The 12,416-nt window shown below is 38.6% G+C and overlaps 2 protein-coding genes across 9 annotated transcripts in view; one reads left to right on the plus strand and one right to left on the minus strand.

Annotated features, from left to right (window-relative positions):
- Positions 1 to 12,416, plus strand: part of SMURF2 (SMAD specific E3 ubiquitin protein ligase 2) — a 124,190-nt gene that overhangs the window by 87,721 nt on the left and 24,053 nt on the right. For 2 of the 5 annotated variants that reach the window (XM_064270898.1, XM_023556987.2), the window contains 5 exons: positions 34 to 171; positions 1,711 to 1,831; positions 3,684 to 3,885; positions 5,166 to 5,241; positions 5,771 to 12,416. The exon at positions 5,771 to 12,416 is cut by the window's right edge and continues 24,053 nt beyond it. In XM_064270898.1, coding sequence (XP_064126968.1) covers positions 34 to 171; positions 1,711 to 1,831; positions 3,684 to 3,885; positions 5,166 to 5,241; positions 5,771 to 5,870 — 637 coding nt within the window. In that variant the 3' untranslated portion in view covers positions 5,871 to 12,416. Of the gene's footprint in view, positions 1 to 33; positions 172 to 1,710; positions 1,832 to 2,513; positions 2,673 to 3,683; positions 3,886 to 5,165; positions 5,242 to 5,770 lie in introns of those variants that run through there. The other 3 variants (XR_010318319.1, XR_010318318.1, XR_010318320.1) reach the window with 3 other exon arrangements.
- The window catches only part of CEP95 (centrosomal protein 95), a 39,927-nt gene continuing 27,511 nt past the window's right edge, over positions 1 to 12,416 (minus strand). For 2 of the 4 annotated variants that reach the window (XM_023556986.2, XM_010597024.3), the window contains 2 exons: positions 12,402 to 12,416; positions 1 to 12,131 (listed from right to left, as the gene is read on the minus strand). The exon at positions 12,402 to 12,416 is cut by the window's right edge and continues 57 nt beyond it. In XM_023556986.2, the coding sequence (XP_023412754.1) occupies positions 11,955 to 12,131; positions 12,402 to 12,416 (192 nt within the window). In that variant the 3' untranslated portion in view covers positions 1 to 11,954. The remainder of the gene's footprint in view (positions 12,132 to 12,401) is intronic. The other 2 variants (XR_010318317.1, XR_010318316.1) reach the window with 2 other exon arrangements.

Below are 12,416 nucleotides of genomic sequence, written 5' to 3' on the forward strand. Positions count from 1 at the left end.
TTTCCTTCTCTCTCTTTTTTTTTTTTTTCCTAGTGAGAATGATATTACGGGTGTCTTGGACCATACCTTCTGTGTTGAACATAATGCATATGGTGAAATTATTCAGCATGAACTTAAACCAAATGGCAAAAGTATCCCTGTAACTGAAGAAAATAAAAAGGAATATGTCAGGTAAACACTTCTGTGTTCTCAAAGCTGAGAATTTATTCAATGGTCTAGAATGGCCATAAGATAAAAACAGTTAAGTGTTTAGGTAGTGTTACTTATTGCTATCAAATAGGCTACCGAAGAACTTAGTGACTTAAAACAACAGTCATTTTATGATTTCTTATAATTCTCTGGGTCAGAGTGTAGGACAGACAACAACAGGAATGGCATGTCATTACTCCAGATGATGTCTGCTGGTACTGAAATGTCAAGATGTCCTCTTCACTCATATCTGATGCCTCAGCTAGGATGGCTCAAATGGCTGGGGGCTGGCTGGAACAGCTCTACTGGGATCACTGTCCAGGGCTTTACTTTCACTATTGGCTGGGTTCCGTGGTTCTCTTCATGCGGTATCAGGGACCTCTTCCTCTCCCCATGGCCTCTCTTCCCCCAGGAAGATAGCCAGACTTCTCATGGGATAGCTGACTTCACAGAGCACAAAAGCAAAAGCTAATAGATCTTCCTAAGGCCTAAACCTGGAACTGGCAAGCGGCACTTCTGTCACATTCTTTTGGTTAAAGTGAGTCATACGTCAGCCCTGTTGAGCATGGGAGGGGCTGTACAAAGGCATGAATACCAGGAGGCACGGTCATCAGAGCCATCTATAGTGTAGCTGCCACAGGTAGCAATACAGAAGTATTTCTGTGCTCTATTACATGAGCTGCTTTTACTCTGGTTTTTGACGTCGTATGGTATGAGTTTAGAAAGAAATTTCATTAAGATTTTAACTTGTTGAAAATATTTTCTTTATTACCTTATGCATGAAACATATATTGACCTAATGACTCTGTCTGTACATAATGTATTTGCATACAGACCCATCTAAGCGCTAGTAAACTTTAAGTTTACTAGAAGTTTCTCTGATCTCATTTAAAGATTTGAATTATTTATATGGTGCCTTCGTTAGTAGAGGCTACTACTTTTTATCTATATTGAAACGCCTCATAGCTCAGGATCCATTTATCCCCATTAATCTGAGATTCTTTTAGACTTTAGACTAATTTGTAATGGTAGATGCTTGACCAGTCCTTGGAGAAGGACATCATGCTTAGTAAGGTAGAGGGTGAGTGAATAAGAGGAAGGCCCTCGGCGAGATGGACTGACACAGTGGCTGCAACAGTGGCCTCAGTTATAACTATTGTGAGGATGGTGTAGGACCAGGCAGTATTTCATTCTGTTGTACATAAGGTTGCTGTGAGTCGGAACCGACTTGCTGGCGCCTAATAGCAGACGCTTGCGAAGTACAGTCTTGCTGAAGCAGAAGTTCATGATATATCACTAAATCTGATTATACTCCTAAACCCAGTGCCGTCGAGTCGATTCCGACTCATAGCGACCCTGTAGGGCAGAGTAGAACTACTGCCCCATGGGGTTTCCAAGGAGCAGCTGGTGGATTTGAACTGCCGACCTTTGGTTAGCAGCTGCAGCTCTTAACCACTATGCCACCTGGGCTCCAAATCTGAATGTATGTGATCATGTAAAACCCTTGCCCAATTTTTACAGGCTCTATGTGAACTGGAGATTTTTACGAGGCATTGAGGCTCAGTTCCTGGCTCTGCAGAAAGGATTCAATGAAGTAATCCCACAGCATCTGCTGAAGACATTTGATGAGAAGGAGTTAGAGGTCAGTGCATTAATGTTAGGGCATCATCTAGTGAACAAGGAAAGGCCATTATTTATTTTATTTTTCCTTATTGTCCTTTCTCGTTACTCATTTTATTTTCCTTTTTTGCCCTTTCTTGTTCTAAACAGATTTCATGTCTTATGTGCACATTCTTCGCATTTATTTAGTTAAATAAAACCTCATTAATTAGTTTCCATTATATTGGAATTTGTTTGGATAAAGTCCTAGGTTCAGTCGATTTTATACTTAGTTTTGCAAGAAAGCATTTGGTAGACATGATAGACATGATCACAGAGGAGATAATTTAAACATTCAGGATAAACTGCCTAAACATCCTTAGATTCTTCATATGTTAACATTTATTAACAGTGGTGGTACTAAAGGGTTAATCACTTTTTTCATTTGAAGTTGGTCTTCAACGGAACTCAGGTCTGGTTTTATGATTAAGGCCTTTAACAAATTTCCATTGAACTCATTTGAAAAAATAATGAAATTTTATTCTACCAAATGTTCCAAATTCCCTTAGTGATAGCATAAATATTTGAAGTCTACAAATAATGTAAACCATGAGTTTGCCCATTAACTTCAGTCTCCTTTTTAACTAAGTCTGTTAACAAACAAATCAAAAGAATTGGCTTGACTCAGTACTCTCCCCCATTCCTTTTGTGATTGAATTATTCAGTAGTGAAATGGCTATGAGGAAGAAGTGGTCAGAAAGAGGAGGAAAACCTTAACAGGAATGGCAATAAAGTTGAAATAGAATGCATTTTCATCTGTTTATACACTGAATGAGGAATTTGGCCCTATAACTGCCACTCCTCTCAAGAAAAGAATTTAGAAGGTACCTTTTGTGTTATAAATATATCCATAATCCTATTTGGATAATTTCGTTCGTGTTCATTGTGACCTCAGTTCAGTAGTCTCTTTAAAACCCTGTAAATGCTTTGTTGGAGATTTTATTCAATAGGGTTAGGGTTTATTACGTAGTTCCAACTGCTAATGAAATCATTCAACTCTATGAAAATATATATGTCATATTTAATGTTATTCTGGACTAATAGAATTATAAAATCTAGGATTTGCAAGTTATATTCTACATTGTACACTATCATAATTCACTGTTAGAATATTAACATGTTAGTAAGATTAGTTAGTCTTGGACCCTGAGGAGATGAACTGTTAATAGTATCAAAAAATTTGTAATAACCCTACAGCAGGATGCCAAGCAGAGCTGTCGGTACACACATGTATTTTATACTTTGATACAATTTGAAGGTTATCGAGTGGATTGTCTTAGCTTACTTAGTCAACACCATTTCCTTAGTGCCTTCCCTTTCACAGGATGTAGTGAAATAGCTGTTACTCTGCCATATTACAGCAGAGGAAGCTAGCCCAAGGGAGGTGAGCTGAACTGCCCAAATCATAAAGCTGATAAGCGTTCAAACCAGTATAAGGAATGCCAGATAAACTGTTGTACTCTTTGACTCTCAGTTTCTGTCCATTTTTAATTTTTTTAACATTAGGATTTTATTATGAAATTATGGCTTGTCAACTTGTCATGTCCACCACAACGGTGGTTCTCAAACACTGGGTAGGGAACCTGCAGAAAGTAGTTATCTGTGGAGCTTTTAAAAATACAGATTCTTAGTATCAGCCTAGACTCACAGAATTAAAATCTCTGAGCATAGACCTGGGTGTATATTTTGAAAAGTTTTCTAAATGATGCTGACAGGGTATCTTTGATTAAGAACTGCCATATGAGAGCCAGCGCTGCAAATCCAAAGTTGTTTTAAGGCATTTTGGGCATAATTTTGTTTTCCACTGACGCATTATTTGCACAATATTTTAACAGCTCATTATTTGTGGACTTGGAAAGATAGATGTTAATGACTGGAAGGTAAACACCCGGTTAAAACACTGTACACCAGACAGCAATGTTGTAAAGTGGTTCTGGAAAGCTGTGGAGTTTTTTGATGAAGAGCGACGAGCACGGTTACTTCAGTTTGTGACAGGATCGTCTAGAGTGCCTCTGCAGGGCTTTAAAGCTTTACAAGGTAAAAAGCCAGGATGGACAGACAATGTGGCATCAAATAGTTGATTGGGAGGATGGGTTGTCAATATTTTATTTACATGGATATCTTACAGACCGTTTACAAACCATTTGCTCTTGATATTTTATCTGTAACTCTGGTATCTTGATACCTTCCTCTCCTTCCTTTGTTCCCTCCCCAAAGCCTTTTCTGCTGGGGTTCTCTATGCTTGTAGTGAGTGCTGTTTGTTAGAGTTGAATGTGGCAATGCTCTGCCTTTTGTTTTGTGGTCACTTTGCTTTGAAATACTGCTGCACATTGCCACAGGGAAGGTCCACCCACTTCCAAGTTCCATGTCACCCTAGCAAAACATTTACCTACCTGCAATGCCTCTCACTGCCACTTTTTTTTTTTTTTTTTAATAGAAAGAGCCAGCATGAGTTGTGGGAGCCATCTGTTTGGTCAGAAGCACTTTAAATTATTGCATGGCATCAGACCATTTGCTTATAGCCACATTCCATTTTTAAGCATTTAATAAGGTGTTTAATTTTTGGATGAGTTGGTAGTGTTGCTAATAATGGTGGTGTGTCATTGTGTGACTATTGCTTCTTCTACCTTTTAAGCCCTTTGTTTCCAAAGTTGATGCTGTTGGTGATGATTAAGGATCTACAAAGCAAAGACTGGTACATAACCAACAGTGCTGTCTACAGTCATATGCTGAGTCAAGGGGGAAAGCTTACTTTGAGTTGTGCCTACATTTCCTTTTTGGAGAACTCTTCAGACTGTGTGGAATGCCTAAAGTGAAACTGTATTTCTCCTACACGTATTTATATGAGCTGTCTATGTTAACTGAAATTTATTTACTAGACGGCTTATCTTTTACTCTCGGCCCAGTTTGAGTCATGAACATAACTTTGCATTAAGTTGTCATCTTTGCAATTCCCTAATGATTCCTGAAATAAAAAATGTCTGTATATGTGTTTTTTCTTGGATTGGCCCACTTGCTTTTCTTCTCATACACTGAGGCATTAATTTTTGTAGAAAATGGAAGTTGGCAAAAGGATTTCAATATTGAATTTTTTCTCAAATTAAAATGGTAGCATATTAAAGAATGCAGCCTTATCTAAGGTCACTTCCAGCTTTCAAAACCCAGATTCTTTCCTGTTGCCCTGTGGTAGCTTGTGTGGATTCACCAGCATTCTCCTATCCCAAGACCCTGGGGTTTGTGTATCAGTTTTAGTCTAAGATTTTGGAGACTGAAACATGCACCCGCAGTGACTTGACCCACTTTGACTGCTTTTGCAGGTGCTGCAGGCCCACGGCTCTTCACGATACACCAGATTGATGCCTGCACCAACAACCTGCCGAAAGCTCACACTTGGTAAGTTATTTTGGTAGCCACTTTTTCCATTCCACGTAGGTGTTGGTTTCATACAGATGGGACTTTTTATTTATTGTCCTTAATACTAAATGTTCCTTTAAAAGGAATGGTAACCTGTTGCCGTCAAGTTGATTTTCACTCATAGCGACCCTATAGGGCAGGGTAGAACTGCCCCATAAGATTTTCAAGGCTATAATCTTCATGGAGGCAGACTGCCACATCTTCCTCCTGCAGAGCGGCTGGTGGGTTTGAACTGCCGACCTTTTGGTTAGCAGCCGAGGATTGAACCACTGTACCATCAGGGTTCCTTTAAAAAAAAAAAAAGGAATAATAAGTAACTGTTTCAAGTGATTTAAAAGATAAAATTATTCATACTTTAGTAGGAGAGCTCCAAAGTGGTGGTCTCCATTTTAGAGAAATTTTTTTTAATGTGCAACACAGTAAGAACCACATGGCTGTGTTCATATAAACTTCCTAGATAGTACCTATTTTGAATGAACTGTATAAAATCTGATTTGCTTATTCACAGCTTCAACAGAATTGACATTCCGCCCTATGAAAGCTATGAAAAGCTATATGAAAAGCTGCTAACAGCCATCGAAGAAACATGTGGATTTGCTGTGGAATGACATCATCAAGGATTAACCCAGGACTCTATTTATGCCCCTGACCGACAGCCTCCTTTCAGAGAATTTTCAAGGAATACTGAATTACAGGAAACCCCGCCCCCCCCCCACCTTTCTTTTTTAAGTTTGAGGACACTGTGAGGGGAAAGGACAATTTTGAAATTCCTTTTCAAGGAAAAAAAGGTCTTTATGCTTTGCCATGAGGCCACATTCAGCTGCTATTTAAAATTAATATCTTGAACCTAAAGAATGCTGACTTTTCCTACATTTCCAGAGTTAGGCAGTATTCGACACTTAAAGACTACTACTATTTTTATAAAAGGTAATCTATTCAAATCGCTTCATAGATTTCAAGTCTCTGAAACATCAAGACAACTTCAGCAGTCGGTACAAGTCACATTTCAATTTGATTGGATACATGATTTTGAACAGCTCCTGTACTTGTTCTTTGTAAAAAAAATAAAATAAAATAAAATTATTTTGGATTATTCTAACTTTGTAAAAAATTGGTTAAAATAATCATCTTTTAAAAAATTAAGCCAGTTACACATTTAATTACATTTTCCTATAGGAAAGCATTCTATTTTGCATTATGTGTTTCAACCTAGCCTAAGTGGGTCTTTTTTATATTTTTCAAGCGTGAATCTCCTGGAATACAGCTATATAATTTTGGTTGTCAAATTCCTGATGCAACCATTTAGTCTAAACTTAGTAGCTTATTTGATACAGTAAGATATGTTCAGGGGCTCCCTGTTTAAGAGACTTAAAAAAAAACCTGATGTTTTTATCTGGAACAAGTATGATCAGGTATTTTGGATTTACTTTTCATCTTAAATGGAAATACTGCATTTTTTATAGCTCCTGAGATCATGTGGATGGGATGGTATTTTCATTCTTTTGCTGGGTCAGCCTCTCTTTGATAATATACTATTTTTATAAACCAAAGTCTCCTACAACAAGTGCACCTAATTTATATTTTAATTACAGTGTAAGTTTCTGTCAAGTAAAACATCCTGAGTCTTTGTTTAGCTGCTGATGACATTTTAAACGACTGAAATGATGAAAAAGGAAAAATTCACTAAAGGTTATTTAGCAAACATAGAAAGCCTCGCTTTTACCTAACAAAGTGAAGTGGAGGTCCTAGAGGCCGTGAGGATGTGATTACTAAAGGAACGACGACTCTTAACTCCATGGAATAAGTTGCTTTACAACTGAAGAGTTAATTTTCTAAGTAAAGGAATCTCAGTTCTTTTGGTGTTGAAGATCAGCAAGGGATTTGGAAATGTCCAGATTGAGCTTCCGGAGCATGTGGCATGTGGCATGATCCAGAAGGCGACCAAGATTCCCAGGTGAGGGATTAGAAAAACCTAAGACCAGGAGTGCATTTTTAAATTGAGCTATCACAAATCTGCACTATTTTTTTTTTTCTACATTGATGTGAAATAATCAAGAATAGCAACTTTTGATGAGGTGGAATTGTTTAAATTTTGCACTTAAAATTATGAAGTGAATAGGCCCTTTGTGTTCTATTTCATGTGATGGAGTGGTTTTCTATCTATGTTCCTTGGAACCAGAGGGTTCCTCAGAGATGCCCCCCGAATGGTTTAAGATAAGGGAGAGGGAGGGGAAAGGCCTCACTGGTATTCGAACAGGGGCTTGTAAGCCCCCTGTCGTTTTACCTAGAGTAGCTCATTTTTCTCTTTTGTATATTGGGATTCCAAGAAGGCCTTCACAAGGTGGGGTTGCGGTCTGTAAGAGAGTTGGAGATTTTGCTGCTTAAAAGGAAATTGGGAACTACTTACATAGTTTCTAAGTTATTTCATTTGGCCAAATTTGCTACAGGTTACGCTAGTCTTTGTCATAAGTGTCATCACTGGGTAATGTGCTTACACCTACCTTCTTCTTCCCAAACATTTTGTTCTTTACCTTCTGCATTCTAATTAGTGCTGCAATCTTGAAATGGACATAAATGGTTTCTACACTACTTGACCACCATCAGTAGTTTTACCTTATTGGCTGCCAGCCCACCTTTTTTTAGATTAAAGCACTAGTGCAGTTTGTAATTGTGCCTACTCTTAATTCTTTGGCAAAAAGTAAGTACATGGTAAACATTTTATAGAAGTCATGACTGACAGGGATGCAGTAATTATGAAATGCTATTATCAATCGTTATAATGTATAATACAGAGCAGGCAAATATTGCTTTTTGAGTGCCTTTTTAACTTTATAATAATGACTTCATAAATAGAGCTTTAAAAGAAATAAATTACCCTCAGTACCAGTCTATGGTATCATCCACATGATTTAAATTTAAATTTCAAAATTACATTACCCGATTACTTCCAAATAGGTGCTAAGCAAACAAAAAACCCCAAATGTGTCATTGAACCTTGGACTTGCACCTCTTGTTTAATGTGAATATTTATTTCCACATGTCCCTCTTTACTGAGTTTTTTCTTATCCATCCTCCAGTGGTGTTATCTCAGCCATGTGGTGTCACATTCCCATGCTATTGCCTTCCCATCGTGAATGCTTAATTGTGAACAATGATTACTTTGTAGAGCTCATGTGAGTACAGAGGTGAGTTTTGTTTCAGAGGGTCTTATTTCTTGATGTAAAGAGTTTTTAAATAGTGCTGTGTATAGTGTACATTTTGTTTTGCACATATTTTGTTGCTCTGAATGAGTTTTATTTTTACCAAGTCTTATCTTTTTTCTTGTATTTACAGTCCAGAGCACAAGTTTCCCTTCTTTTAAAAACAGTGTAATTTGTTTTCTTTTACAACACTATATCTGATTTGAACTTCTGGTGCATTGAACTGATTGCATTGCTGGAAGGTAGACTGCCCCAGCCATCTTTACAGTTTGGTAGAGCAGCTCCTTCTTTCTTCCATTTTCAAGCTGCAGCCTATAGTCAACGGGCGCCATTTGTGGTATTTAACATTCTTCTGTTAGGATGATGATTGTACCAAATGCTGAGTTGTTTTGTTTCTAGATGTAATTAGTTCACTTAATGTAATATTCTTTCTTCTTTCAAACTGACTTTAAAAACAAAGTTTTATCATTTTCATTGTATTTGTATTTATTACAGAGTGTTTCAGCTTTGATATTCTTTGTATTTTCACTCAGCTGTTACATGAGCTTTATCAATAACATCTGTATAAATGGTTTTAGAAAATTAACTATGTATTTGCCCATGCTGAAGTTGAGCAATAAAATGAATGCTGTTTGCACTGTCACAGCATCCAAGTCTTTAAAGAATACTGAGTTTGTAATGCAGTGTTTCAAAAAGATTTATGATTGGCTCTGTGAAAGGTGACAGCATATGATCTGGAAGGTAAGAAGCTGAGGAACAAGAATGCAGGCCTACCCTAGTTGATGCCTGTGTCTCACTGCAGAGGTTCGGGGGCTCAGGACCACTGTCCCTATGTAGAGCAGGGAAGGTGCTTGTTTTTGCCTACGATGGAAGCTTGATCAGTTGGCAATGGCTGTATGGAGGCTGCGTGGAGATGGTTTTCTGAGGCCAGTCCAGGCTGAGTGGGTCAGAGAGTTCGGCCCTACAACGACATTTGTCAGGGATCTGGAGATAAGGTACCAAACCCATTGCGGCCGAGTCAATTCTAACTCATAGTGACCCTATAGGACAGAGTAGAACTGCCTCATAGTTTCCAAGGAGCGCCTGGTGGATTCGAACTGCTAACCCTTTGGTTAGCAGCCATAGCACTTAACCACTACGCCACCAGGGTTTCTGAGCTAAGGTACCAAACCAAAAAAAAAAAAAAAAAAACCAAACCCATTGCCGTCAAGTTGATTCCAATGCGTAGTGACCCTACAGGACAGCAGAACTGCCGCATAGAGTTTCTAAGGAGCGCCTAGTGGATTCCAGGTACCGACCCTTTGGTTAGCAGCTGTAGCTCTTGACCACTATGCCACCAGGGTTTCTCGAGCTAAGGTACTACAGGGGCCTTATATTTGCCTTCTCTGTGTTGGCGTTCAGCAGTAAAATCATGGTTTTTAAGGTTTATGATTCACACCTCATAACAGGTAAGAGTCCTGCTAACTACGTGAGTAGAAAGAGTAAATACTGTATATCCTTTTATCCAGAATATAGGTACACAATGGAATGGAATCATGTCTGGGAAAATGCAGTGTTTAAGTAGTAGCGGATGGCACTGGGTTTTTGCGTTTTTAATAATAGTGGTGTATTAAAAGTTAAAGGAGTGGGCTTGGTGTCCATTTTTATATCCTTTTGAAAAAAAAATTTTTTTTTTTTTGCTTTGTCCCACATGGTTGTGTTTCCTGGTTATTATCTAAAATTTGTAAAGTTATAGAACATTACAGATTTTGGTATTATAATAGCTTATAAATTACCCAAAAGTTCTGACTACTCTGGTTCAAGTTCTGCTGTGTGGTGACCTGAAAAGCTTGTCCCTTCATTATAGTGAACATTAGCCATCTTACTGACTGCATTTATTTGTACTTTACACCCCATGTGCTTACAATAGGATATATATAACAGGCCAAGAGCCTAGTAACAGGATAAAACCCAAACCCACTGCTGTCGAGTCGATTCCGACTCACAGGGACCCTATAGGACAGACTAGAACTGCGCCATAGGGTTTCCTAGGCTGTAATCTTTACGGAAGCCAACTGCCACATCCTTCTGCAGAGCAGCTGGTGGGTTTGAACCACCAACTTCTCAGTTTGCAGTGGAGTGCTTAACCACTGCACCACCAGGCCTTTTTTAGTAGCAGGATAAAGGGGTAATTATGCCAGAAAAAGGGTTACATTCCTATGTTAACACTTACAGCAAACTAGACAACCCAGGTTTCATTTATACATCATATGCTATTAAAGTTGGTTAAAGGGTATTTGCTGTAAATAGACTTTCTCTCTGTCCATTCAACAAATACTTACTGTGCTTCCACTACACGCCAGGCTGTATACAAGCTCATGGGGAGAGAGCTTTGGATGGTTGTTGGAAAACTGAACTTCCAAATTAGGGCTTTTAACCTCTATCTATCTCAGTAAAGGCTGAAGTTCAGACTTAGGTACTGAGAACTTAATTCATGTACAGCAAAGTAGTCAGTCATGATGAGGGCACAAGATCAAGCCTCCTACGTAAGCAAGGCCCCCAAGCCCAGACCTGCCTCAGCGTAGGAGGCTCCTTGTGTGTGTGTGCGTGTGCGCTCATTACACAGTTGCCAGCCTCATTACCATCTGTTACTTTCGGGAGAGGAGGCTGCATTGCCAAGGTGACATGCTCAGCTGTTGCCAATTAGCATGCATTTATGGCTACTTGGGCTGGGGTTTATCTAGGGCATCAATTAGTCTCTAACATGAGTTGTAAAACCCCACTTTGGTCTCCCTTATAGTTTTATAAGTGAAGGAAGTGGGGAGGTGCCTGTCGCAGCTCACAGGGTGGGTGAGGAATCATTTACTTTTCTCCTGCCCACTTACGTACTTGTGATGTCTTAGAATCAACTTTTCAGACCGCTCACTTCTTCCAAAGATTGTGATGCTGGCATGGTAAAAGGGTGGAGAACCAAGAAAAAGATATAAATAACTCAAGATCAGAATGGCAAAAAAGTTTTAAAGGCAGTTCAAGTTTGATGTTTTTAGAACAAGAAAGTAAATCACCTCTCTCAAATGAGTTGGATGATGGTTTGAAATGCTTGAAATACCAGATAAAACATGTTTCAGCATGTTTGAATCAGGGAGCTAATGAATTAGAGGTGTTTATTTGTCCGTAAGTGCTGTTTTTTCCCCCATTTTTGTTGACCTACAAGTAGTAAAAGGCCTCAGGAGCTGGCTACTCAACACAGGCTTGTTAACTGCTTTAACTTGGATCTGACTAATGAAAAATGTGTACCTCTGTTCCCCCCTTTAAGGTTTTAGGTTACAAATTCAAAAGCAGTAACTTTAAGAAAACAGCTTTTATTTAAAAAATCATTTCATAAAAAGTACTGGAATGAATACATAGATAAGGCATTTCAAAATGATTTTTCTGGTTTAGACTGTTTACTGGCTCAATTCTAGCTCTGCTCTGGTAAGGGCCTCCAGAAACTTCATTTTGTGAAGTCCGGCTTCACAGTAAGGGGTTTTTACTGTACTGAAAGGAAGCCAGCTGAAGCCAAGATTTGAAGCGCTCAGCTTCCAGTTCCCGGAAGAAAGTATCCTCGTCGTTCTGTGTTATCATGTTCTGCAGCTGCTGAATTTCCTTCTCCATCTTAGATCTCAGCTCCCTCTTCATCTTACGTAATGTCTAAAAGAGAAGTCACGTCATCCTGCAATTCATTCATCCAGGCCCTCTATGTTTTTATTCCCTCTCACCTTTCTGCTCATGGAGCTCCACCAATAATTTTAATAATTTAGCAGCTTTTACAGAGGACTGAACAGGTAAAATCACAGGATAAATGTCTTAGATCATGGATGGGTTTTTTTAGTTAGTATTCTCTCCACTCCCCTGAGAAGGAATAATACAGTTTTCCATTTCCTGAAAATGTAAATAATTTGTTATCTTGTTAATTATTACCTGGGCCTGGGATTT

The sequence above is a fragment of the Loxodonta africana genome, chromosome 18 (assembly GCF_030014295.1).
Source record: "Loxodonta africana isolate mLoxAfr1 chromosome 18, mLoxAfr1.hap2, whole genome shotgun sequence".
NCBI classification, from domain to species: Eukaryota; Metazoa; Chordata; class Mammalia; order Proboscidea; family Elephantidae; genus Loxodonta; species Loxodonta africana.